General features: G+C 43.7%; 1 protein-coding gene across 2 annotated transcripts; it reads left to right on the top strand.

Moving 5' to 3' along the window:
- Positions 1 to 155: 155 nt before the first annotated feature.
- ppp1r13bb (protein phosphatase 1, regulatory subunit 13Bb) lies at positions 156 to 26,970 on the top strand. Of its 2 annotated transcripts, XM_069656715.1 has the most exons (19): positions 156 to 476; positions 737 to 888; positions 8,287 to 8,434; positions 9,486 to 9,605; positions 11,284 to 11,354; positions 18,133 to 18,234; positions 18,954 to 19,128; positions 19,245 to 19,444; positions 19,552 to 19,716; positions 19,918 to 20,110; positions 20,657 to 20,785; positions 23,057 to 23,190; positions 23,317 to 23,770; positions 23,882 to 24,672; positions 24,756 to 24,893; positions 24,988 to 25,121; positions 25,220 to 25,386; positions 25,884 to 26,083; positions 26,547 to 26,970. In XM_069656715.1, the coding sequence occupies exons 2-19, from the start codon at positions 880 to 882 to the stop codon at positions 26,586 to 26,588; spliced, it is 3,372 nt and encodes a 1,123-aa protein (XP_069512816.1). In that variant the 5' UTR covers positions 156 to 476; positions 737 to 879; the 3' UTR covers positions 26,589 to 26,970. The 2 variants fall into 2 exon arrangements, with proteins under 2 accessions (XP_069512816.1, XP_069512810.1); XM_069656709.1 differs by lacking the exon at positions 20,657 to 20,785.
- The last annotated feature ends 903 nt before the right edge of the window (positions 26,971 to 27,873 follow it).

Genomic DNA, 27,873 nt, shown 5'->3' with positions numbered 1-27,873 from the left:
GTTGAAATCAAACCGTGGATAAACGGGCATCGTGATTGGTGACTTTACATTCTTGACATTCTACGTTGACGTGACGCGCCGGTTGCTGCGGTGTAGTCCCGCCCCTCCCACCGTCAACAACTGGATTCCAGCTATTTGTATTTTCGTCAACTAGCACTGCTAGCCTGCTAGCGATGATTCATTGCGATCGTTTAGAAACGACCTAACCAATTTAAATGGATATTTATTATTTTTTGTTCGCTTAAAACACACTCCATCGATAGCTTGTGCCGATGTACAGCCAATGCAAGCCAAAGGACCGACAAGAGCGGAGAGATCGCACTGCATACCGTCCTTTAGCCGCCTCTGAGACCAGCTAACACGGCTAACCCCTCACGTTAGCTGGCTGGCTGACAGCTGGTCCGGTTAGCTACGTGCCTTTGACAGTAACGTAGCAAAGATTTACTCCTTGAAACAATGAATTGTCTCTGACATTGGTGAGTATAATTACCATGCGATATCTTTGTAATATGAAGTCGTTGCCTGTCATTAGTTTTTACTCGCTTTATCGTCGCTTTTCGAGCTAACTGACCTGCTAACAATCGGCTTGTTTGTAGCAGCAGCTGCACGGAGCCACGCCTGGGCCATTTAAATTCACGCGTGTGGCTGATTACATGATGCGTTATATTTAGTGTCAACTGTCTTACAATGTGCAGCTTGATAGCATTTAAATGAATCCCTCATTATTGGGTTACAGAGAGGACTGAGGCCCAGTTGGTTGTCACATTGGAGTAACCAGAGCCCATAACTAGCAAGGTGGGTCTTGGTTGAAGAAAAGTGGGTGAGCCGTGAGCCAACTTGCTGATGCACCCCTAGTTTTGACCTGCCAGAGCTGCAAACATGATGCCGGTAAGTGCACACAACCCCCAATCTACCATCACATAAAATGTAACTGCCTCTCTAGTTTAGTCTGTGGAGATCATCATTAAACTGCTCACCTTTGTACCAAAATCTAACCTATGTGAGGTGCAAATTGTCAGGTGTATTGCTCTCCACAGGACTAGTATGATCTTTGAAAAAGGCACATGTTGAATTTTTGTTGTTGTGGCATGTGGGGTTCTGAAATCATGTGTGATGATCCTGCAGAGAACGGTTACACTAAGGTTGAAAGGTAAAGCAATATTGATAATTGTCAATCAGTGTTGCCATTTCCACAGTTAGTGTATCTGTAACTGAGATCAGGTACTAGTTATAAGAAGCTTATCTTACAGCTTTATCTGTACAGTAAATCTACACCTATCCATAGCTGCAGGGTACACATTCTTCATGTGGATGGTTACAATAACTGAAACATTAGAGGGGTATCAACAGGTCTTGAGAAATCTTAAGACACAAAGATATCAGTTTCCTAAATCATGTCTTTAAAGGTATCAAAAAGACTTGAAGTCCCTTACTTTACTAAACTTATTTTGTACCGGTTGTTGGTTGTCAGGAGATGCTATTCACCTGACAACTAAAAGTTGGACTGTTGTGACAGTGGATCATGCTGCGGAAATGTGTTCAGTTGAGTTTTATTCAGCACTTTCACACCTGTATAAAATACTGCCACTCCTGCTAGTGACAGTACAGGAAGTTCATCCATTCATATTGGGCAAGTGTTGATTTTAAAAACTTCAATCAACTTAGATTAATTCATTTTTTTAACCGCTTTTCCAGGGCCAGGGCGAATAAATTATTCTGCATCTATTTAACTAGGAAATCTTTTGAAAAGAAAACCTCCTCTTCAAGGGAGACCTGGCCAAGATAGCACAGTATATAAGAGTGACATAAATGTAAAAAAAAAAAGAAAAAGGCAAGTCACAGTTAAGAATGGATCACATACACAACATATAATAAACTACAGATAAAGAAAACAAAATCCAGTTGAGGCATAGCAGTTGAGCTTTTAAGTTACACAGTTTTGTATCAGAGCTTTGAAGTCTCCCAAGGGGATGTAAGCAAGCAAGTAGAACTACGCTACTGTATATGATAAGACCATCACGGCCTTTACCGTCTCTATAATAATAATACATTTGTGTAGGCTAATATTGTACAAATGTGTACAAAAGTACAGTAAGCTTTGGTGTACATTAAGCAAGACCTTTTTTGGATCGGCTTTTATACTAGATGTTATTGTTCAAGATGGTCTGTGTTGCAAAGAATAGTATACCTGAACCCTTTTGCACCCTTTGTTCGGACCTCTTTTGTTATCTTTAGTGCTGAGAATGCAGCGGTGGATTGTGGGAAAGGCGACTGTAGCCCTTTTTAGCCTTCTGGGAGGGGAACATGAACTCTGGTGTGGGATACGTTTACAGTAGGTGTCGTCATAAGCAGGGGAGGTTCTGTCTTGGCCTATTATCTGTCCAAATGATTGTGAAAATAAGCATCACGGTAACACGCAGCAAGTTTGATTGTAATTTAAAGCAGCTTTACTTCAGCCTCATGAGAACACGGTAACAGAGTATTGGCTCCATATTCGCTGCAGCCGTGGCAGGATTGACTGCGATGGGAGCCTCCGTTGGACGTTTGTACCCTGTGGCACCAACAGGCTATCAGAGTCAGAGAGCCAGTCGAGCAGAGAGAGGCAGCAGCCCTGCACTCGGCTCTCGCGTGACTCCAGCGGCCAATGAGACCTTGGCAGATCTAGGTCTGTGTGGCTGCGTCGACTAATGCTCTGTTGTTAAGGGGGAACTTTTGAGCTGAGTAGATTGTCGAGTGGAATTAATCTCACACAGTGGAGCCGGGCACAGCGTGACTTACAGGAAATGTAAACATTGCTTCCCATTGTTGCTTTGATCATTTTTGAACGTTTAAAATGAAATCAGCCACACCATCAGAGGCGTATCATGAAGCAGGCTTTGTTAAACAATTTAAATGCTTTGCTTTTGTCATCTATGAGTCAAAAGGACACATCCTATTTAAAACAGTTGGTTAATTGTGTCTGGACCTGATACGTAACTTCCAATGCCTCTGTCCAGAGAAGTATTCCTCTTATTATTTTATCAGAATATGAGCTATAATAGAGTCCTTTTTTCTTCAGAGCTACTAGTCATATAAGCTCCTTTAGATTAGTCTGTAAGAGCAGAGCGCCGTCGTTGTAAGTTGGGTTATATCCAGCTTAATAACAGAGAACATCTTTTATATAATTAAAGTTTAAAGCTAAAACCTCATGTTGAATGAAAGATCATCTTGTATCCATGTATAATACTCGTGAGCATTATTTTACTGCCTGTCTGGTCGTTTGCTACCGTGTATTTCACTGAAATTGTCACACTATTACCTCATCTCTTCCTCATATGGATCAGTGCCATTTAAGCCAGATGGGCAGTGTTTGGCATTCTCTGTCTGCACGAAATGTCTAGATTACACTTTTTTTTTTTTCCATCAGTCATGTCCCAGTAAAAAGCTGTTTTGGCTTCAGCTATTTGTGTGTTTTTGGCAGACCGGACGATACATGTGCCTCACTCTGATCATAGTGTGTTTGCTTACCTAGCTGTTTGGGCCTGTGTGTGTTGGCTGTGGATACGTTTCGGAGTTGAATTATTATGTTGTTTTTTATTGTCTTGAAACATCCTGCTGGAGATGATACCTGCCGAGCATCCCTCCTTCCCTCTCAGATGTTAAACGATACATATCGCTATCCATTAACGATTCCTATGTAGCAGATTGCACCAGGCAAGAGGGATGCTGTCTGTTTCCTGTCTTGTACAGCCATCATACAGTATAATAAGTATGTGATGTGGACCTTGCAGCTTTGGCCAAAATATTCTGTTATTACAATTCATCAGCGGGGAATCATCGGTGTTGCAGACGCTGGCACAACCAAGGAACAATTTTCCAAAAGGACTCGTCTGCACCCTCATTCACCCTCTCTCTCTCTCTCTCCCTCTCTCTTTCTCTGAGTGTTTGTTTCTCTTTCTCTCTCCATCTCTCTCTCTCTCCCCCTCCTTCCCTGACTTACACACACACACACCAAGTGTTTTTTTCCTCCCAAGTCTCCTCTGCAGCACTTTTTCAAATGCGCGCTACGCTGTCGGTTTTCAGAGGTCTGCTCGGGATGGCATAACAATCAAGTCTCATGTCTGCAAAAGCGGCAGTGCTAGGATGAAGAGGTTTGTGACTATAGTGTTACGCGGCCTCGTTAGCCTCTCCAAGGAAAACCCCATTTGGGCGAAGGAGCACCACCGGCCACCAAAGAAGGAGATCAGGAGGAAACGGAGGGCTGTCAAGAGAGCCAGGAACATGGGCAGACGCAACTTAGTGAGGGCGGTCAGTATTCCTCCTGTGGTCAGTGAGCTGGATCACTGGAGTTTTCTGTTTTCTGCATCATTTGGTAGATTGTGTTTATGTGAAGCTGTATTTAGGAATATTCAGCTGCGGCTTTTTTGTGTGCAATTTAAACTAGGACTAAGTTTGCATGTCAGTTGTGATGTCTGGATTATTTAAGTCGCCTTTACTGATATTAAGCATGCAGGAAATGTTAAAAAACTTGGTTGTTAAAGCGACAATTTTGATGGAGATAAACAGTTTTTTCTTGCTTTATATTAACAATATTTCATTACCTCTTTTTCACCTAATATATTTCCGACATTGAGCAGTTTTGTGAAACATAAATAGAAACAATATTTCCATCAGATCTGTTGTTGCTGGCCTCACTGAACTGTTTTATGTTCCCTGCTTTTCTTCCTGTACCGTGTTGTATCTTATCATGCAGCTGGTGGCACTCCAGCATCCCCTGGGGATTAGAAAAGTAATTATCTATCAGTTAAATGTGGACACAACTAGTATCCAGACATTCTGACATCTATTACTATTCTATCTGGACATTGCATCCAAGTAATGCTGTCGGAAACAACATGTAATCGTAGATGGACAGAGACACAAATCGGCGCCTCCTGCTCCATTTCATCACACATGCATGGCGTCTAAATTTACCCAAACTATGAGCCTCATAATCGGCTGAGTACAGTCGAGAGGCTCCCAAAGCACAAGTGATCATGTTGTGTCGGTCACGCTGCTGCAGAAAATGTCAATGAATCACACAGTTATTACAAAGGATGAGTCACTTTGTCTCGGAGAAACTCCCGGAGTAATTATGTTTAGGTTGCTCAGTGTCTAAACTTAGATATTTTATGACAATAGAAAACACTGACGGTTATTGCTGCACTTTAAACGCACCCCGAGGCCACACAAACATTGGAGTACCTACTAAATTATGCATGTGTTAAATACCTGAATTGCAGCGCATACATTTAATTTGTGACTCATTAAACAGTAAGCTGTGTTATGAGCCTGATGTAGTCCTAGATGCATCTTTGCTCCTATTTCTCATACATTTGGTTTGACATTGGGAGACGTATGAAAACATGTTGTAGACTGCAAGAGAGAGATAACAGAGGCTTTTTTATTCATCTTTCTTTGGTTTATTTGTTCCTTGTATAAAATCCTTGCTGTTTTGGCACGTTCAACAAACCATCGAGGATGTTCAAATACTGAAAGTTGAAAAGGTCAAAACCAAAATGCTAAAATGCCAGGTTTCCCTTTTCTACTTTGTTTACGTCTCCTCCTCCTTTGGCTCTTTGCACTGTATTTTCTGTACTTTTCACAGTCCCTCTTTTTCTGTAGTGTGGGACGCGAAAAGTGAGGCCTGTCACATGAAACAGGAAGGCACACCCCGTCCTCGAAAGTCCTTTTTTGCTGTGGGAAACAATAAAAATCTGCCTGCCACTGCAGAGGGAAAACACATCCTGTAGATTTGCTGCATAACTACAGATATATATTCAGCTTGTTGTGTTCTCCTGAAAGAAGAATTTTAAGAGCAAAGACTTTAAGGTGGGCTGGTCTAAACAAGGTGGATAGGAAATGCTATCAAATGTATCAAAGGGGGGGAGGGGGTTGAGTGCAAAACTTTCCCTTTTGTCAAAGGAAAATGTCAGCGTGTGAGCAGTTCAAAGGACATTATCAACCGCTGCTCTCATCCTGTGTGATGGTTTTATTCAACCAAGATGTTGATTAATGTCACACACAGATTCACACAGACAGAATCATGCTTCCCTTCTTCAGGGTTAAAAATGAACATGCATTGTTCTGTATGTTTGTAATTTTTAATCTGGCTTTAAAGTTCATGTGTTGCTTATTGTCCAGAAATAGTCCAAGAATGTTGTACATATAACCAAAAGAGGAGAAGCTCCACAGACATAATAGTCACATTCAACATGCGGTATATGCTGATGGCGTAAAAGTACATTGAGTTTATTACATTACTTAGATAACTTTCTTTTGTTATTAAGGAATTTAAATGCCAAAGAATGATCAGTACAAAGTAGGGGTGGGAATCGCCGGGTAAGTCCCGATACGATACGCGGTACGTGGCCCTCGATAACGATAACATCACGACACAGTGATTCTGCGATAATTTATATATTTCAAGACAATCATATAACGATACATCACAATATCTGATTAACTTCTTCGGACAGTTAATTTCCGTTCCCGTTACTCTCATTCATGTCATAAGCGTCGCGAGTAGTGACACACAGAGTCAAAATTGCAGGGAAATCTGTTTAGCGCCGCATATGTGTAAATTAGAATGTTGATATTTGGGCAGGTCTATCGATAATTGTATTGCACGAGTCAGGATGACGATATATTGATTTTGTTCCACCCCATTACAAAGTACCTCAGCCCAAATTGATGTCTTAGACTTTCTCATTTTTCATTTTATTACCACAATTTTTCAGTTCACTGATCGAACAAGAAAGTTTGACTTGCATTTCGGAAGCTAAGGCCATCGTAACAGGGATTATTTAACAATCCCAAATATCTGTGATCACGTTTAAGAGAGTCAATTATTAACAACAACACCAAGCTGCAAGGCAAGGCAAGTTTATTTATATAGCACATTTCAGCAACAAGACAATTCAAAGTGCTTTACATAGAACAACAAAGGCAAAGAAACAAATCATAAAACAGGACATTAAAAAGCAAAGTGAAGAAAAACAACTAAAATAGAAGCTAAAATATAAAAATAAAATAAAATAAAAATGAAAAATAAGGGTAAAAGCTACAGTGCAGATATAAATAATTTAGAATAGTTATTAAGCTAAGATTAAGTTTAATTAGCTTAATCGTCCAAACTAAATTCACTGAAAGTATTTTTACAGGATCAAGTTTTAAGCATGTAAACCGATGCCATACTGCACAGCATTTGTAACCCAAGCTAATTTGCAATGCCCGTCCTTACTCACTCACCATGAACTAGTACAAGAAACTCGAGACTGTTGTCTGTTAGGATTTCTGCACTATTTACCATATTTTGGCCAAAGATGCTCTAGAGAGAAGAATCACCACTCTGTTTCATTTCAGTGTTTGTGATTATCGGTACAAAAACAAACAAAGATATCATTTTACATACTGTTTGGTCACCAACGAGGCCTGGAGTTGAATCTAATTAAAATGCAGTAATTAAATCACAATCGTTTGACCCTAGTCGTTTATTGACTTTCTCTATCCATCAGCTGTTGTAGGGATTAATCAAACTTTGTAGTGAAGCTGACGCTAAGCAGGCAGAGGCGTATGGATCAGTCTAAAGTTCATATACACGTCGCAGCCACTTTGGCTCGACAACCTGCCAGTTGGCTGAGAGTGTTGGACAGGAAGTGTTGTACAGTCTGTCAGCTGGCAGGTACAAAGGAGCACTTGAAGCCCTCTGAACTCTCAGGTGATCGCTCTAAGACAGTCCTTAGGTCGATTCAGTGCTTATCCTTTCTTCTGTCTGCTGCCTCTATGCTATAACAATAAGCCAATTGGAAGCTCACATTAAGGAGGGTATATTTAATGTAGTATTTAGGACAGATCTGCAGTTTCCTCAGACGTCCATTGTGTCTGATCTCTACTTTTACTTCTTGCACTGATATGCGAGTACAGACAGAAGCATGTGGAGGCTTGTGTATCGCTGTGTATACCACCCTGCCTAAACTGTACCTCTTGAAGGCTATGGCAGGCTGTAATTTATCAGAGTAAACAGAAATGTGGCAGGCACAGGCATGAGTCCACCAGCAGCCTAAACCTACCAGTCTCAGCCGGTGGACTGGAAAAAGTAGCGTCAGCACAAGGGCAAGCTTAATTTCTGCCTTTTCTCAAATGTTATGTAACAGCCTCTTGTTTTTTTCCTCCTGTATTTTATTCCCTGTCAATTGGATCGTTAAAGCGTCACCCTTTTCTCTCCTGCGCGAGCCTCCTCCTGACTGTTTTTTCTCCGTCTCTCAGATGATACTGACGGTGTACCTCAGCGACGGGGAGCAGGCTGTGACTGAGGTGCCCATCACGCCCGAGACGACGTGCCGCGATGTCGTCGAGTTCTGCAAAGAGCCCGGCGAGAGCGGCTGCCACCTGGCCGAGGTCTGGAGAGGCAACGGTAAGCTGCTCGTTTCAGAGTGCAGGGACTACTCGGTGCTCTGCCGTGTCACCCGTATTGAGGCCAAGCGGAGGAAACTAAACTTCCATTGCATGCACAAGAATTACATGAAGAAGTAGCCTTCAGCCGTTCTTGTTAATTGAAAAACAAAAACTTCATCAAAGGAAAATTGTGGGGAAGAGCAGAAAACTCACAACATTAAAGGCTGGAGTAGTTCACTTTAAGCACTGATTTGTGGGTCAGAAAGGGGGTTACGTGCTGGTACAGTCCACATCACTGTCACAGCAGATTCCACTGGGTCCAAACGATTTGCTCCCATCACCAGAGTCGTGCTGACATACCCGGTGTTATCAGCATTTTTTGCTGAGGGGCCACTCCCCTGTTGAAAACAACATCCCAGCCCCGGGGCTTTATTAACCCACGTTATGCAATCGTGTTCGGCTGCTGCCTGACAATGCGGCTGTCTACCCCACGAAACCTCCTAAAACCTCCCTGTCTTTGTCTCCGTCTCTTTGTCTCTCCGCCTCTCTTTTGATTGACGTCCTCTTGAAATGCAAAAACATTGTTTTGACACACAGTTATCCATCAGTTCTCTGCGATCCCAGTGTTCCTGGAGGTATCATCACTTTATACTGATAAGACATATAGAGATGACAGCATGAGGAGCTCAGATCAAAGGTTTATCTGCTGTTCTCTGATGTGCGTTCTTCTGTTTGATTGTTTTTAATCGTTGCAGTTGTCTAAACAAGAACACCAAACACACACACTTTCTCCTTCTAGGCTAAGTTTGCATTAGCCTGCAGTTTGACACCTGCAAAACCACAAACTACAATTTGTACACTGATAATAAAACAAGATATTTGCTTAGTTAATAAGTGAGCATCAGAGTTGATGTTGAGCAGATTTAGTTTCCTTTTTGTACAGAGCACAGCTAGCCTGTTTCTAGACTTTAAGCTAAGCTTACCGACTGCTAACTGTAGCTTCATATTCAAAAGCCCAGTAAACATGATCTGTTTTATCTAATCATTCCTTCACCTGTCTCTCTCTGTAGAGCGAGCGATCCCCTTCGAACACATGATGTATGAACATCTGCAGAAATGGGGGCCTCGGAAACAGGAAGTCAAGTTCTTCCTCCGGCATGAAGACTCACCGACCGAGAGCAGCGATCAAGGTACGGGTTACATTCTCCTCAGGAAGTTCCACACACCTGTTCTGGCTGCTCAGCTGTGGGTGCTGGTGTCAGTGGAAGTTTCTCACTTTGTCACCTGGTATCTTTAGTCTTCCATGTTCAGGTATGATAGAGCTGCTGATGTACACATCTAAGCAACTCTTTAGTGTGAACTATGTGTCCGCGCGTTCTGTGTGCGCCGCGGCTCTGGTCCATCAGGCGGCTGGTTTCGCGAGATCACAACATCGTGGGAGGACTATATTATCGCGCGGGAATTGCGAAATCACGCGATAACATCAATGTTAAAAAACAGAGCAACACACAAACAACAGTTCAGTTCGCACCTCCGAGATAAACTTCTCGTCGTCCATGGCGTAGAATAACCTCTGATGCCTCTGACCGATTGATTGACTTCTGGCCTCGAGCCACCGGTTGTGATGTAATGTTGATAGGATATAAAAACGCGAGTCTGTACATGGTGTTTTATTTTGAAATGACCGGATGCTCTATGCTTTTTCGTGTCTGACTTCCTGTCTGGAACAATCTGCTCTGTTCGCATGCTTGAAGCGGCCTCCGTCAAAAATAGACTCTGTGCATATTTTTAGCGGAGAGACGCTTCCTGGACGTGCCGGAGACGGAACGTGGCGCGTGCTGTGGAAACAGGAGCATTGACTAGAGTGGGCGCGATCAACTCCGGAAGTCGCGGCAGACACGGATCCTGTGGAATATAGGAGTTAGGGTTACAATGAAAAGTCTTTTTTGTTTTGTTTAAACCAAGTAGTGACACTTCATAATGTCTGTCATTACAGTTTAACTCTGTGCAGGATGTGGCCTCGTCATCATCTGACAACCACATTGCCTCTTGGAGCAATGGCCAATTTTTCGGGGCTTCCTGTTTAGTAATTATAAGCTGCACTTATACGCAGATGTCTGTTTATATAGATTAATAAACAGCTAAATCATTGTCAGATCATACCTCATTGGTTCTGGCAATGTTCCACCTCTTTTGCTCTCCGTACTGACTGTTTTCCTGCATACAACCAAAGACAGCTGGAACGCTAATGGACTAACCAGAATGATCCCGACTCCCAAACCCGTGTCCCTCCACTACACATTCTGTATTTATGTGCAGAATCTGTTTATAGAGAATATTTGGAAAAGAAAACCAAAGTTTGTTAGATGCTTGGTGGGGCACATCCAGGGCATAAATCTGCATTAGCATGAATCAATTTGCATTAGTAAAGCCCAATAAAGCAAAGCTCGAAATAAATCATTGAAAGTCGTCCTGCAAGATCATCGACTCAGATTAAGTCAAATGTTGGGATTTATCTGAAGTGATAACTTGACTAGGAAAGTGTGTTTTCGCAGGTGCCACAAGGTACAAGGTAACAAGGTATCCAGCAGGTAGAAGTACAGCAGAACTGTCCCGCTCCCCATCGCTTCCTTTGAAGTTTTAAATAATTGACACTCATCTTCCCGTAAAGCCTTTCTTATAAAGTTTGAGTTATGTGGCTGAGGTCAGCAGTGCTTGTCCCAGTTCTTAAATCCCTCTGTCATGGGCAATCATGCCGGTGAATTTTCAAACTCTTCCTGACAATGGTTTGTAGCCTCTGAATCTGCAGTTGTGTGCATGTGTGCGCGCTCGTCTGCGCTGTGTGATGGTGACTGTTTCTTTTTGCAGGGAGTCAGCAGTCTCAGGATCAGACGAGTCGCAGGAGTGGAAACACTGGAGAGAAGCACAATGAGAACGGGGTGAGACTTAATTAGCATTATCTAAATGATGTTAAAATAGAATTGCGCTTGCAATCGCTCACTTTAATTTGGTGCCTTCTGTCACACATAGATTAGGGCTGTAATGAGAGTTAAATATAAGTGTGTAACTCAAAGTGTCACAGCCCTATATACACTTTATTTAAATGCATAAAGAACAGAACAAACCAAGTACAAAGGCTTTAATGAAGCCATGAGTTATATGTAGAGGAAAAGAGAGTTCGCTTACAGAGGCAGTTACATAGAGATTCAAACCTCACAAAATCTGTTTCTACTTATACATAAGAGGCTGATTTTCTCAAGGGTAAGTGTCTCATTGTGGATGCATCTGTTTTATTTCAAAATAAAAGCTTCAAAAATCATTGGAATCACAGCCTGACTCGTAACGGGGAGAATTTGATTCCCACTTCGCAGCCCTGTTAACTGTTATTTTGGGCTGAGTGAGTCCAACCTCCTGCGATATGTGTTAAATGCTAAACGGCTCCACTTTAAAGACGGAACCCCCGAAGTCAGACTTCTGATACGGGTCCAACTGGGTGGACGGACCTCATTGCAAAGGAGAAGAGACTGAAGAGGAGGTTGATGGAGGAAGCGTAGAAGACAGAGGGTGATAGTAACAGAGTATATCACCGACTGACTTAAGTTATTGGCGAGATAGTGAACTGCACTCTGAAACAGTAGAGGCCGAAAGTTGAGCCTCCTCTTCCTCCCGAGAAGCGTTTTGCCATTCAAAGGTTAGACCTTTTGGGCTGACAGTATTTGGAGTGACCGCGTAGCCCCTCCCACGTGGGGGAGCGGCCGCACTGTACTGTCACTCCAAAGTTGTAGAAAACATGGCTGCTCTAGGATTGGTTATTTGGCCTTACATGTATGAGCCAGAATCGCCAGGAGGTATTGGAATGGTATGTTGAAATGTTGACTTGACTACAAGCTAATGCAGGAACGCTGCCTGAGGTGAATGATGGTGAATCACGATTGGTTGATTTCAGCGAAAGCCAAGTTCAAGGCTGTTCTGAACGGCCCATTTCAGAAGAACCTTTTTAAACATGTCATTCTGGAAAGTTCTGGAGTTTTCACTTTTTCACAGTGTACAATAAACACCAAAAAAAGTGAAACCCATTCACAATATGAGAAAATCCATTCAAAAGATACGGCCCCTTTAACAGCTGTTGATGGAGTTTTTCATGCTAGCTAGCATTAGCTGTCACCCCTTCCTGGATTCAGTTGTGTTGATGGCAAACAGACAGACTGTCAAATGTGTTGTCGTGCCAGCACAGCACACTGTACATTTCCTGCAACTGTCGTGATGTAATGAACTATTTTTAGTGCCTTAGACAGATGTTAGACTAATTTAACCAGATGTGTACACAAGTAAAAACACAGTATAATGCTTAGAAAGAGTTCAATGTAAATTCCACTTGAATTTAAGCAGCTTTTAACCAAAAGATTGGTTGAAAAGTTTTAGCGAGGGTCGTCATTTTTCCAGTGACATCAGCTGATATCTTCGCATCTACAACACTCAGACGCTCAGACGCAACTGAAATTCAGGACTCTGTTGAGTTGTGCGTTTGCTGTGGGGCAGTTTATATTGTACAGCACAAGACGGGCCCTTGTGTTACTGCCAGTATTTCCCCATGAGGTGATCCCATTGTTGTGCATGTCAAGCTCTGGCTTAAGGAAGTGTGTGTGCTCGGAGACGCGACTGACTCCGATAAAAGCAGCCTCTGGCTTCGCATCCTTTTCTCTCTCCGACCATCTGTCCCAGATTTCACAATAGGGAAGCGTTGTGGTCAAGGAATCGTAGCTAATTTAACCTTAATGGTGGAGGGAACAATCCGGCGCAGCATTAGATGGAGGGGTTGTGTTTTTGTTTTAAAAAAGATTGAGGAACAAGAGCACCCAGAAGCCATTCCTTTTAATACCCTGACTTTTTTTACTCTGTTTGTGTTCAGGAAGCATCTGCAAGGAAATATATGTTTCTATGGAGAAATCAGCTATTGATTAACAGTCTCTGTTAAAGCTCTGCCTGTACCTCTAACACCACATCATGACAAGCAGAAACATTTCATGATGAGTGTTTGGTCACCCGTGGAGAGAAACATTATCGGCTGCACGACCAGCTCCCTTTAACCTCCCAAGTGCCGAGGCTCATTTGTGTCTGACTTGCTTCCTAATATCTGATTTAGAGGATTATATCAGTCGGCCTGCTGGATGATATAACGGCCCCCTAAGAGGATCATTGCTTTGGCTTTTCCACGGGCTGCTGCCCAAACCCCCTGGGCTTTCTCTCCACCAGGCAGCAGAGCTGATCATCCTCTGAGAGGGACGCGGCCTCGTAAAGAGCAGAGGTGCCTCAAGGGAACGCTGCAGTGATCGCACACGCTTTCAATTTCAGTAAAGATCACAAGCGGTGATGAAGGCTTACTGGCAGTATTACAACTTGTCCTTTCATTGGACGAGAGCTAAATGAGAAACTCAACAAAAATATTTGTCTGCAATTGTTCTGATTATCTTTTGATTATTTCAAGGATTTATGAACAAAATAATAAACAGTATGTGGTTTAAGCTTCTTAATAAATGTGAGAGGCTGAAATCAACAGATTTTTTTCATTAATCCCTCACAAATTCATTAATTGAAAAAATGACGTGCAATTGTAGGCTAATTAACTGAAACAAGTAGAGCTGCTGCTTTGTTGTTGCTTGGTGCAAAAGGAGTGCTCGCCATTTTCTCCTTCTCCTTCACTAATCTACAACAAAAGTCTGTCTGATATCACATTAGCGCAGCTCTTAATCAGAGCACAGAGTGAACTGACTGCTGTGCAGCAGAGTCTGTGTGTCACCTGCCTGTAAACAGTAAACATGCACGCGCCGCTGCAGATAATGTCGGCGGGAGGAACAGGCTTGCTTTTGCGGCAGGCTTTTAGTTATGTGTGGCGACTTTGGAGTGCATGTATTGCCGGGGGTTGTTTTGGAAAATAGGCTTAAAGTAATAATCTCCAAGATTTTCATTTATCATTTATCTATCACCGAATGAGGTAACACAATGGTGATTGAGCCTATGGCCCACTGATGAAAGCCTTTGCATTTGCAGTATATAGTGTTATTACAGGCTGGATGTCTGTGGCGACATTCGCAGAAAAAAATCCCAAGCGGTGCCCTGTTAGTGACGCGTTTTCCATCACCCAGCAGTGGTTGGTCTGCCAGAGAGGGTAGGCGGAGCTAAGCGGCTGCTTTTCCGCTCTCTGCAAGTGTTGCGAGTAAACAGTAATCTACTATGGCTGAACAAACAAAGAAAAGATGGATGACTACAGATACAACAAAGAAACAAATTGGACGCTCAGATGAAGGCAAACAGTCTGAAATGGAAAGCGACCGTCAGCGAGGAAAATCAAGAGTTACAACAGAAACAAAGGGAGCCAACCGTCGATGTCTGGTTATCTGGGAAGTGTACTCCCACAATTACCGTTTATCGCCATAAGGTCCCGCCAGATAGAACGAAATTGAGATCTTTGAGATGATCACTTTAAAAGTCCCAAATAAGTATGATTGTTAATTGTATGGACATGAAAACACACTGCGGTTATCTGGTATGATTTCTTGAATTTTGTTGTATCGCAGTAAATATCACAGAACAAAAAGTTATCACACTTTTTTCCAATATGGTGCACCCCTAATACTAATCAATAATGAGAGATGTAATGTGTTGCAGTCCTATATTCTCCATTAATCTCTATGGCTGCTACCGAAAGTTCGTTGCATTATCTGCTTATCTGATGGTTTCTGGAGGAAAAGATTAATTTAACTCAAGATTATTTTGTTATTTTATTATTCTGAAGAGTGCTAAATGCATTTGCTTAAACCCAAGATGACGTGTCTATAAAAAATTGGAATATTGAATTAATCAAATAATCGGTAAAGAAATTTATGTCATTATCTCTAATTTATTTAATTCTAAACCTTGGCCTGATCACTGTTTCATTAACGTGCGCTCCATTTCAGTCAGTAGAAGTCTTCACAGTTGTTGGAGGGAGTAATGTAGCCTCTCAGTAGCACGACGCTCCTCATCAGAGAGGCTGTGGCTGCTCCTCTGCTCAGTCGGGTGTTTCTCCAGCCCCCTCTCCATCGCTGTCTGAGGGTGTGTGTGTCTGCTTCTCCCTTGGGTGAATTGTCACTGATGCACTGTTGCCTGAGTGCATCTGAGCGTGGTGGTATGTGTGCCAGTGGCTTCCCCCGCCCCCCCCTCCACCCCCTCTAAGTCTGCCCACTCATTCTTCATATTTACATGCTTTTAAAAAGCCAGGTAGGAAAACGCTGTGAACCACATGTGCTGCAAACACACCGAGCGTTTACGAGACAAGATGATGTGTGACGTGTATATTGTTGTTGCCTCACTTCACAAGACCATAAAAGTCAGATTATTCCAAAAACAGGGATGTTTTATTCAGACAGGATGACTCACGGAAGTGTCTGCCTCCTCTAATCGAGTGAGAGAGGTCCACACAGTGTTTTTGACGTTTGCATGTCATGTTTATTTTACCTGGGGCCGCAGTACGAGGAAGAAGGACTGTTCCTATCTTAATTTTTAACGATACAAAAAAAAGTATTACCTCACTTCTACTATCACTGGCCAGCGAGCTTGCTTTAACGGACAAGGAATGACAGGCCTTTAATTTAAGCCTCAATAATTTAGAGGCATTAATCGCATCGTTGGAAAGGAGGAAACCCCATGTCTTAGGGAGGTTTGCCTCCCAGTTATCAGCCCGGGAGAAAGATTTGAAGAGGCAAGAGGGGGGCATGCTATCATGTCAGTATACCCATTAATACATGGTCGTTGTTTTGAATTAAGGGCAGGTTCTGTGTCCTTCTAACTTGGGAAATTCTTGAATTAGGAAATCACTGTAATAGCGTTTTTCCTCTCCTAAAAATGAGGTTTCTTTTTATCTTGTGTCTTCCGCATGTTACTGATCATGTCCAGCACAATGTAAATCACATATGTGCCTTTTACTAACCTCTTCACATTTAATATAGTGCTTCCTATCCAAACCAGCATTCTGCATTTCTCTTTCAGTCTGTTGTATAAAAACACACTGTGACATTCCCTGCGTCGTCTCCCCTCTCCTCTCTCTTTGAACGCTCCTCCTGAAGGCAAAGTCTGAGCGCTCTTGAGCATTTCAGTGCCGCTTGTAGTTCGGAGGACTGCATTCAGCGCTCGCTCAGTATGCTGTTAGTAGTCTGTCGGTGTGTATGGCGTGGCGTCTGCTTTTAAGAAATTCAGCCGGAAAACGGAACTGAAAGGGACTCGTCTTTATTTAGTCTGTGAGCTCTGGAACAACATGTGGATGACAATTTCTAGCTTAAGATGAGAATTTTAATGGAAGTAAATGTTTTTCATTAACCGATACTTCTGCTCGCTTAAAGTTGCTTTTTTTTTGCAACAGTTGATTGACACAAAGATTAGTTGATCACCAAAGAAGAAGAAAGTGGCAACTTGATGATTGATTAATAATTCATTCAAGTCATTCGCCTTGTGTATGATTTTTAGGTGGGATTTGCAGCCCTTCTTTTCCTTTTGTGTTAGGAAACTGAAAATCTTTAAAGGAGAACTTTTTCATACAGAATGCAAAGTCTGTTTACAGGTCTTGAGAAGTACTACTGCATATGTGAAAAAAAGTTGTATTAATTAGAGATAGACCGATATGGTTTTTTCAGGGCCGATACCGATTATTAGTAGTCAAGGAGGCCGATAACCGATATTTGGAGCCGATATTCATTTGCAGTAAAAGTGAAAATATTGGCGTCAAAATTTTGAATAATACAAACTCCAACACTTAACTTTGTTTAAATGCCTTTAAGCATATGTTTATTAAACAAACAAACAAAAGGTGCAGGGAGTTCCCAGGGTCAGCAGCATCTCTTATAAAGTTAACTGAAAATTCAAATAAATAAATAAATAAATAACTTCCTGAAGTTTTGTTTTAAGTAAATAAAACAAGGTTAAATGAAATTTGCAAAGAAATAAACTCTTATCGGCCGTTCTTGAAGATTTTTCTTGAAATAAATGTCTGTTAAGTCACCATCTAATGCTGCGAAAAAGAAACAAATTGGACGCTCAGATGAAGGCAAACAGTCTAAAGAGATACCGATATCTGGGATGTGTGCTCCCGCAATTACCGTTCATGGCCATAGATGGCGCCAAAGAGAACGAAACTGAGATCTTCAAGATTAGCACTTTAAGGCATCTACAGTCAATGCATGACTGGTTTCTCTGTTGTTGTTGTTTTTGGTTTTTAATCATATGTAAGTTTTTAACCTGATGTTACTATTTGTGGATGTATTACTCTGCACTGATTAACTCACACATTATTCTTAAAGGTGCAGTTACATCAATAATTAGCGATGTGCTTTTGCTACGATAACATGTTGTTAAGCTTCACAAAACACATGACTCTGCACTGACTCTCACAGCTGACTTCACCAAACTACCATTTACATGTTTATGGTATTACTGAGACAAATTTAACTGCTTAAATAGCTGACTCAGAGCTGCTTCGTGCTGCTGTTTTTGGCTGGAGGAAGAGTCACACATCCCTAAGTGTCATCATACTCATAGAAGCGTTAACACTTTAGAGAAGGGCCTAGCACCCTTTATACTTTCAAATGTTTAGATCCTTATGTATCATCAGTATACGTCAACATCAAGAACACTCTGTTGGACTTCAGTGTGCTGACCAACTCTTGTGCATATTTGTTATGTGTGTAGGTGGGGAATCAGCGTGTGGAGCTCACGCTGTCAGAGCTGCAGGAGATGGCGAGCCGGCAGCAGCAGCAAATCGAGGCTCAGCAACAGATGCTCGTCGCAAAGGTAGCGTCTCGTCTTTGTTCCTTCGTCTTACCTCAACACGGCAGACTTTACAAGAAAGCTCGACCAATCGTAGCTTTAGCTGCCACCCTAATTTTTTGCATGACAAGCTGTTGATTACCGTAGTGCTGCTTTCATGAAGTGGAGGACGCGTGAGTCACGGTGCGAGAGTTGCCCAGTCTGTCAGAGAAGAAAAAGGAGCCTTGTATTGGAAGCAAGAAGAGCTTGGTGGCAAACCTCCACATAACCAGTCTGCTTCGTCAGTCTTGCTGGCTTTTCAGAACACTAACTATGTCTGACCGCCGTGCTCGTGGTGTGCTGATCAGTCATGCAGGACAAAGCGCACTGTAGGCCCGCAGATAAAATCACTATTTATTGGCTTTTTTGTGGCGACTGAAAAGTAGGCCCTCTGAAAGCCCTGCAGTCATTTGGAAACCTGGGCCTGTCATTTCCTATTTTAGGACCTTAACTGGAGCAGTTCTCAGTTGGGAAGAGAGATGTAGTCATCTGACCCTTTCTAAAGCCTTTCGACCGTCTTGACACAGCCGACATTTCATTTAGTGCGTACAGTAGAAAGACTTAGCCTAGTTTTTAGGGAGGTCTGCCGGGGATGTTGCTGGGGTTTTTTTAAACTTGCAAAAGCTGGTTGCGTTGCGATCACTTTATCTACTTTGTTTATCTGTTTACCTATCGCGTGTCGATCACTGTCCCGTTCTCTGAAGGAGCAACGTTTGCGTTACCTGAAGCAGCAGGAGCGGCGTCAGCAGCAAACCGTCTCAGAGGGCGAGAAGCTGCAGAGGCTGAAGGAGCGCGTGGAGAGCCAGGAGGCGAAGCTCAAGAAGATCCGGGCAATGAGAGGCCAGGTGGACTACAGCAAGGTCATCAATGGCAACCTGTGTATGTATCACTTATAAACCTAGAGATATTTACTTCTAGAGCCTAATTAATAAGGAATAACTTTTGCATGTAGGTAATGAATGAGCTCATGAGGTTTCTTTATTACTTATAACCAGCGGCAGAGATCGAGCAAGTTAGCGGCCTGTTCCAAGAGAAGCAGGCTGAGCTACAGGCTGCAGTGCTGAGGGTGGAGCAGCTCAGCGTGCAGCTGGAGGACCTGCGGAGGGGAAAGCTCAACGGCATACAGACGACCCTCGGTGGCCAAGTTACCGGAGCTGCAGCCCTGGAGCTCCGTAAACTCTATCAGGAGCTTCAGGTACGACTAACGCTTTAATATCCTCCTCTTTGTTTACCCCTGACTGCAGTGATGGTGGTATCTGTTGTTGTATTGATTTGCACGTGTGTCTGATTTATCCTCCACAGATCCGGAACAAGTTAAACCAGGAGCAGAACAGCAAGCTGCAGCACCAGAAGGACCTTCTCAACAAGCGCAACATGGAAGTGACGCTGATGGACAAGCGCATCAGCGAGCTGCGGGAACGCCTCTACAAGAAAAAAGCTGAGGCACGTCAAAAAGAGAACCTCCCTGTAAGACTAAGAGCGCTTAACACATCTCCTCTTTAAGACTCTTTTTGTTGAAATGCTTCCGCCTCCCGTCTCGGAGCGCTGTCGGCCCAGACACGGCAGATGTTCACTGTGATGTACAACATTTGTGGACAAACGTTTCTGTTCCCCCTTCGGTTATTTTCCCTGTCTACATATTTATGGGAAACTTTTCTCCTCTTGTAGCTGAACAGAGCCAACGGGCCTCCGTCTCCCCAGCCGGCTCCTGGCACCCTGGGCCGCGTCGCCGCAGTCGGGCCGTACATCCAGGTCCCAGTGGGGGGCCGACAGGAGGGAGGGTACACCCTGCCACCTGATCCGCTGAAGCCTCAGACTCTGGGCGTTAATAACCAAGCCAACCATGGCCGCATCAAATCAGGTTTGATGAAGCCTTTTACATTACATTTTCAGTGCATATTTTTTTACACAAAAAAATGAAGAGCTACTGTAGAAGTGGAAACCAGTTGATGGACTATCTTAAGGCTAATTTTGAATGTTAAAATTTAGGTGTATTTCTTGACTTTTGTCCTCATTCAGAAGCAGAAACACACAGAGTTACACAGAGTAGAAAAGGCAGCTGAGACGGTTTACATTACAGATTAGCCTGGATCCCTGCAGTCCCAGCAGCAGCCTCACATCGCTACACATTTAACACATCTTGCATGAAAAGCTTGTGACTGAATTCCCTCCTGGGCCCAAACTGTTTCTCTGCTTCCTTCCTACCTGACTTCTCCGTTTATTCTCCACCTGGTCGATTTCTGGGATGTTCTTTCCCTTCCTAACCTCCTTCTCTTCCTGTGTCGTGTTCTCTGTCCTTCCCTTCCTTTTCTCCTCCTCTCATGTGTCTATGCTGTCCTTTCTTTGTTATGTTTCTGTTTTCACCGGGTGTTTGGGTGCACTGGGGGGGCTACTCTTCCCGGGGCAGACGGTGTGCGAAAGCCTCCCGGCCCGTGGAAGGTGTCTGATTTAGACATCGTTGTGGACCCGGTACCCCCGTCCCTTCCAGAATCACACCCGGGCACCGGAGCCTCCACTGGCTCTGACGGCACGTCCCGTGAGTGCACAGTGCTGCGTAAGCAGAGGGGTGGCACTTCCTGAACCTTCTCTCTCAATATGAGCACAGGATCAGCATGCAAATACGCAAACAAAATTGTGTTCTGCCAAGTCACGCCTTAAGCCTCCCCTTCTCTTCTCTTTAAGAGTTACGAGCCTGATTTCTCTCCAGCAGACAAATTAAAGCGTACATGCGCAGCTGTGGAATCTGAGCAGTAGATGAGCATCTCCGCCTGGTTAACTTCAGCAACCGCTGACTGATGGAGGCACTCATTTGGCATCATTTCACTCTCCTGCCGGTGCGGCACTGAGCCGTCTTCTGAGCCGGAGAGAGAGAGAGAACATATTGACATTTTATTTTGAGTGTTTCCTCTGTGGATTGGCTAATGACGTCAAAGCAGTCGGGGTGCCATCTTGAAACACTTTGCTGCCACCTGCAGAAATCTGACATATTGGAAACATCCGTCCTTACGAAGCGCTGCTGATCCCTGTGTGTGTTTGTACACTTGAGAAGGTTCAATGAGTCGAGTGCCTCATGCATTTTACACATGGAAAGCAGTCTGAAGTACTTTGGCTTTGTTCTAATTTAATAACAGTGCGAGTCTGCCTTACTTTAGCCTTTCACACGTCATTCTCACAACAAAGCAAGCTGTGAGAGTCTAACACCCAACATGCATGAGTAGATAGAAGATCTGTGAAGATAAAGTTGTTTCCTTTTAGACTCGAGTTAGACCTGTCCTGTGCTGACTCTACAGTTTGTCTTACCTTGATTGACATCTGAGAAATGATGATTGGCTTTTGAGACTTTTGGGTCTGTAACAAGTCGGGCGCCACATTTATTTCAATTGATACAAACTCCTGTAAAATGATTCTACAACTGCTGTTGTTTTGTTTTGTCTTTTTTCATCCTCTTTCTTTTCTTCTCACACTGTCCTTGCTGTCTTAAGATGCATGTGCTATCCTTCACATATATTTCAGTCTAAGGGACAAACAGTACTGAAGCTAGAGCCAGTGCCGACTGCTTTTACTAAATTTAGCAATGGGAAATGGAAGCACACAGTAGCAGAATACTAATGCAGATACATTCATTGCCATCGCTGCTGTGAAGTGAAGGCTCAGGATTTTTGTCCTATTGATCAACAGCCGCTCTTGAAACACTCTAATCTATATAATTCTACTTTAAATTAGAGATAGACCGATATGTTTTTTCAGGGCCGATACCGATACCGATTATTAGTAGTCAAGGAGGCCGATAACCGATATTTGGAGCCGATATTCATTTGCAGTAAAAGTGAAAATATTGGCGTCAAAATTTTGAATAATACAAACTCCAACACTTAACTTTGTTGAAATGCCTTTAAGCATATGTTTATTAAACAAACAAACAAAAAGCGCAGGGAGTTCCCAGGGTCAGCAGCCTCTCTTTTAAAGTTAACTGAAAATTTTAATAAATAAATAAATATCTTCCTGGAGTTTTATTAAGTAAATAAAACAAAGTTAAATAAAATTTGCAAACAAATGAACTTTTTCTCCCCTCCGCCGTGTGTGTGAGCACTCTGCACTCTTATCGGCCGTTGGATAAAAAAAATTTTTTTTTTTAAAAAGGCCAATGCCGAATATCGACGCCAATAATCGGCCGAATTGGTCTATCCCTACTTTAAATAAAAGGAAAACTCATAAATACTTTGTGCAAGAAATACAGAAATGTTTCGATGAGCCAGATTTTTGGCCTCCTGCATTTTTAACCGAGAAAATAAGTTGGAAAAAGCCAGCAAAAAAGTTTTGGTCTGTTCATAGGACTCAAAAGTAACTTATTATTCTAGGTCAATGTGTATTTAGTTTTAGTTTATAAAGTGCTTTTTGAATGGTACATGCAGCCTATATGTTCTTGTGGAAGTTTTTGCTAGAATTAGTGTTTTTTTAGACCATTTGTTTTGAATCTTTGAATCTATTACATGTTTGAGAATCGTGTTTAAATGTATTTTAATCATGTCTGGTGAATAGGATTGGCATCTGAAAATCCTGAACCTTCCATTAATACCAATCTTAGTTCAAAATGGTGCAGCTATACGTTGTGTTTGTTAAAGAATGTTAAACATAATCGTCCTCTAAGTACTAATATTTCACTAGTCATGTTAAAAATAAGAAGCTGTTACCACTTAGCTCTGGTGGACATGTTTCGTCACTCCCCTGAGGCTTCTCATACCACCTCAATCATTTGGTCTTTTTCCCTCCTTTGCAACACTCTGACTGTGTCCTGTTTGTGCCCCAGCTAATGAAGCTGGTTGGCCGACTGTAGGCAAGACCAGCACCTCTTTAAAGCCTCCTGAGAGACGAGACTCAGGGACTGATACCCAGGGCAAGAGCCCTCCCTCAGGCTCCCCCGTCGCTCCAAGTGCAGAGAAGGTTAGTTGTCTTTCTTCTAATGACCTTTAATGCAGAAAAAAGGTTTCCTTTGTTTTTGTTAGCCCCTCAAGAATGTCAAATCTATTAATAAATGTTTAATCTTTGTCATTTTATGCTTCTTCACAGGTGCTAGACTCCAAACTGGCCGTGTCCTCCCCTGCCATATCCAAGCCACAGCCGCCCCCCTATGGCTCCCACCTCACCTCCGCAAACTCGGCCAGCTCCTTGGAGCGCCGCAAGGACGCGCCACCTCTTCCTCGTCCGCTCCCGAACCCGCCAGCTCCAGCTTGGCCCCGCGTCCCCCCCTCGACGGGCTCGTCCTCTCAGCAGATCCAGCAGCGAATCTCGGTGCCGCCGAGCCCCACCTTCCAGCAGAATGCTCCGCTCTTCCCCCCTGGGCTGAGCGAGCGACTGGATCCCCCGCCAGCTGTGGCGGTACGCCCTTTCATCCCAGACAGAGGGTCGCGACCTCAGTCGCCCAGGAAGGGCCCGCCTACCATGAACTCCAGCTCCATCTATCACATGTATCTCCAGCAGGCAGCGCCAAAGAGCCAGCCACTCAAGCCTGCTCTCAAAGCAGGTAAGAGCTGGGGTTAGAGAATTGGTCCAGTTTGTGAGGCCTTACTATGAAATATTAAAAATAATGATGATGTCATACAATATATATCTCTCACTGTCTTTTTGTCTCTAGTATACGGGAAGCCAGTTCTCCCACCCAGCTCGACACCCCCCTCGCCTCTGCCCTTCGCCCAGACAGGAGGCGCCTTCCCCCTGCTCCAAGGCCACCCCAGCGGTGAGGACGCTTTAGACGGAGAGTTTGATGATCACGAGTTCTTCCAGCACCCGGAGCCCTTAGCACCTCCTCCCAGTGTGGAGAACATCCCACGACCACTCAGCCCCACTAAGCTAACGCCCATGGTTCACTCCCCGCTGCGCTACCAAAGTGACGCCGACCTCGAAGTTCTCCGCAAAAAGCTAGCTAACGCTCCCAGACCGCTCAAGAAGCGCAGCTCCATCACAGAGCCAGAGGGCCCCAGCGGACCCAACATCCAGAAGCTTCTCTACCAGAGATTCAACACCCTCGCAGGAGGCATCGAAGGAAACGGGGTCAGCGGATCAGGAGGCGGTAATGGTGCAGGTAACGGAACACCGTTTTATCAGCCGACTCATCCTCCTGGATACGTGGGCGGAGACTCTGTAGCGGATACAGACAACGGCAACCTCCCCTCTGAGACGCAGCTACCACCACCGCCAGGGGAGGAGGAGCTGGGCTCGGAGGCTCAGATTCCTTCTACTGACGCTAACGACAACGAGCCGCCTCCCTCGCCACAGGAAGGGCTGGGGGATCCCGCTGAAGCAGAGGAACCAGAAGACGACGACGACAACAACAACAACATGGGGAGCTCCGAGGCGTTGCTGCCCAGCCCTGTGCCGGAGGTCACCACTCCGGAGGAGAGCGGCATGATGGCCTCGCAGACGCTGGTGAGAGAGTCATACACACAGACTTATTATTGCATTCAAAGAGTTTAAGTTGTGACTCATGCTCCGTCTCTTTATCGTTTTAGGAGAAACGCACAAACCTAAAGAAGCCAAACTCCGAGCGCACAGGCCACAGCTTCAGGGTGAAGTTTAACCCTCTGGCCCTCCTGCTGGATGCTTCTTTGGAGGGAGAGTTTGACCTCGTCCAGAGGATCATCTATGAGGTATGTCCAGACTATATGCCTACACTTTGATATAATTGTATTTCCATGTAGGACAAGATCTTATCCTTTCATCCTGGTCCTTTTTTTGCGCCAGGTGGAGAATCCTAGCACTCCTAATGACGAGGGCATTACGCCCCTGCACAACGCCGTGTGTGCGGGACATCACCACATAGTCAAGTTCCTGCTGGACTTTGGTGTGAACGTCAACGCTGCAGACAGTGACGGATGGTGAGGCACAGTGACGACCAGACAAACTTTAAATCAATATCATTCAGTTCGGCTCAACAATCCATTAACATTCTGTTTTTCTGTGTGTTCCCGAACAGGACTCCGCTTCACTGTGCCGCCTCCTGCAACAGCGTTCATCTCTGCAAGTTGCTGGTCGAGTCAGGCGCCGCCATCTTCGCCAGCACCATCAGTGACGTGGAGACTGCTGCAGATAAATGCGAGGAGATGGAAGAGGGCTACATCCAGTGCTCCCAGTTTCTATATGGTGAGAAACAACACACCAGTCAGAGTAGGGAGCACAAATGATAGAAGTTGGAAAAAGTACCGTAAAATTCGGTGTAGATGACGCACTTTTAATACATTTTTTTTCATCTTAAAAGTGGCTGTCCTAAATACCGGTGCGACCAATATACCAGTATAAACTGCAGAGGGAGGTATTTTATTGTGTTACGGTATTTTACCCAGACGATGGCGCTATCCGCTAGCTACAGCACCGGTAGCTAGCAGGATTGCAAACTCGACATGGTGAAAACAGATGGTAGGCTGTAATTTGTGTGTGTTTTAAATGTGTTTTGACACATTGACATAACTTGTATACATGTTTTTATTAATAAATAGCAATAGAAAACCCTCTGGGATACCCCCAAAAACAGACTGCGTCTTGTATTCCGGTGCCACTTATTCTGGACTTTACGGTAATTGGCTTTAAACAATTTGAACTGACTTTATCTAATTTTATCAAATACTATTGTCTGTCTGCAGGCGTTCAGGAGAAGTTGGGCGTAATGAACAAAGGCACAGTGTACGCCCTGTGGGATTACAAAGCTCAGAACGCGGACGAGCTGCCGTTCAGCGAGGGGGACGCCATCACTATTCTGCGACGGCAGGACGACAGTGAAACAGATTGGTGGTGGGCGCGACTCGAGGACAACGAAGGCTACGTGCCCCGCAACCTGCTGGGGGTAACGACGAATCACCTTATTTGTTACACTTACAGATCAACAGTAGGGGTCACTTAAGTGGTCATGGGGTACAACTATTTCTGATGAGTTGATGAACAAACAGCAGATTGATCAACAATGAAATGTTTGTTTGTTGCAGCCTTTAGTGACTGCATGACCTACTACACATAATTAAGTTATTGACCGGACCCATGGGCTGATTTTTAATAGATTTTTTTGATGTTGTTGGCTTGTTGTTCTCTGTTAGATTTGTTTGGACTCTCTTAGATTATCATTAAATATTATGAAGAAATTTCAGTTGGGAAAAGATTGACAACATTTGTAAGTCATTAAATCAGCTGGAGTCATGGGGGTCGCAGGTTTAATAGAATACACATCTGTAACAATTATGTTATTAAAAAACATGATCATCTTAAATTATTCATGTTTGATAATTATCCTGTTATGTTTTGTTTTTTTGCAGTTGTATCCAAGGATCAAGCCTCGCCAGCGCTCCCTGGCGTAGTGTGTCACCCCGCTGGCCTCTGGCTAACAGCTGGACTAGTGACAAAATGAAGAGCAGAGAACAAAAGAGCCTGGTGCTCGGTCTCCTCCCCATGGCCATAACCCTCCCTCCCCTTACCCTGTGCTTCTCACACAACCCTCTTTTCTCTGAAGCACTGAACTCTGACACACATATTTACATCACACATGAAGACACACACACAAGAAACAAACAAGCACTCCAAATGCGAAAATCTCTTAAAACCACTCTCCATCGTCGCACTCCTCCCCCCCACACACACACATTTAAACCTCTTCTTCTGTCATTGTCCAAAGTTACTTTAACCCCCATTACGTGTCAGCTCTGTATCAGACATCGATTGAAGAATAAAACACTAACCCTCGTCTCAGTATTTCTTGCAGTGTTCACACTTCATCAGCGATCTTCCTAATGAGTTCTATGGAGGCACTGGTTTACATGTCACTGTGCGGTGACCGATAAAATCATCTCAGAGGGTGAGAGGATGCTGATTTCTCTCAGTGAAATGTAAGTTGAGTCAGAGGACGTTGCTTGTTTTTTCGTATTACGCCAATTTGATCCACTAATGCAGGAAGAAACGTGCTCTGTGCTTGATTTCGCTTGTAGTCTAACCACCAAAGAGGAATATATATTGAACAGTCTTAGTTCTAATGCTACCAGTGACCTCGCACAGAATCGAGAAATCAATTTATTTACTGCTATCAATGATTAACAGCAGAATTGGTCTTAAGTCCTTCTAGATATTGTTTTAAGTCAGTATTAACTTCAAAGGCCAGTCAGAACAAATGTAGCATTTTAAAGCAAAGACAGATACAGATTGACGGCCCACGAAATGATTGCATTTCACCAACATCCTTGGAGGTATTGTGTTTTAGATTCTAGATTAGAAGTCTTTAACCTAGCAATTTTAAGTGAGGCCTCAGACAATGATCCAGTTTTTCCTCTGTGCATCAGGCTGTTTGTTATCATTTTTAGGTTGCCTGTGTCCACTAACGGCGTTTTTTTTGAGCTGGCAGCGCCCACGAACTCAATTTCAGAGCGCTTCTCACCTGCACTTCCTGTTGCTAGGTTACGAAAGCAGCACTTCCGCTTCCCATGGTAGGGACCGTTAAAGATATAATCTCGAAGATTTCAGTTTCATTCTCTTTGGCGACACAGTCTGGCAATAAACGTTGATTGCAGGAGCACATGTCCGACATATCCAAACATGTACGGTTGGCTCCCTTTGATGCGGCTGTAATAAAGGGAGTCTTTCCTCGGTTGATTT

This window comes from Semicossyphus pulcher, unplaced genomic scaffold (assembly GCF_022749685.1).
Source record: "Semicossyphus pulcher isolate SPU_LCO1_2020_fin unplaced genomic scaffold, fSemPul1.0.p SCAF_11, whole genome shotgun sequence".
Classification (NCBI taxonomy): domain Eukaryota; kingdom Metazoa; phylum Chordata; class Actinopteri; order Labriformes; family Labridae; genus Semicossyphus; species Semicossyphus pulcher.
This window is presented reverse-complemented; position numbering and strand designations above follow the sequence as displayed.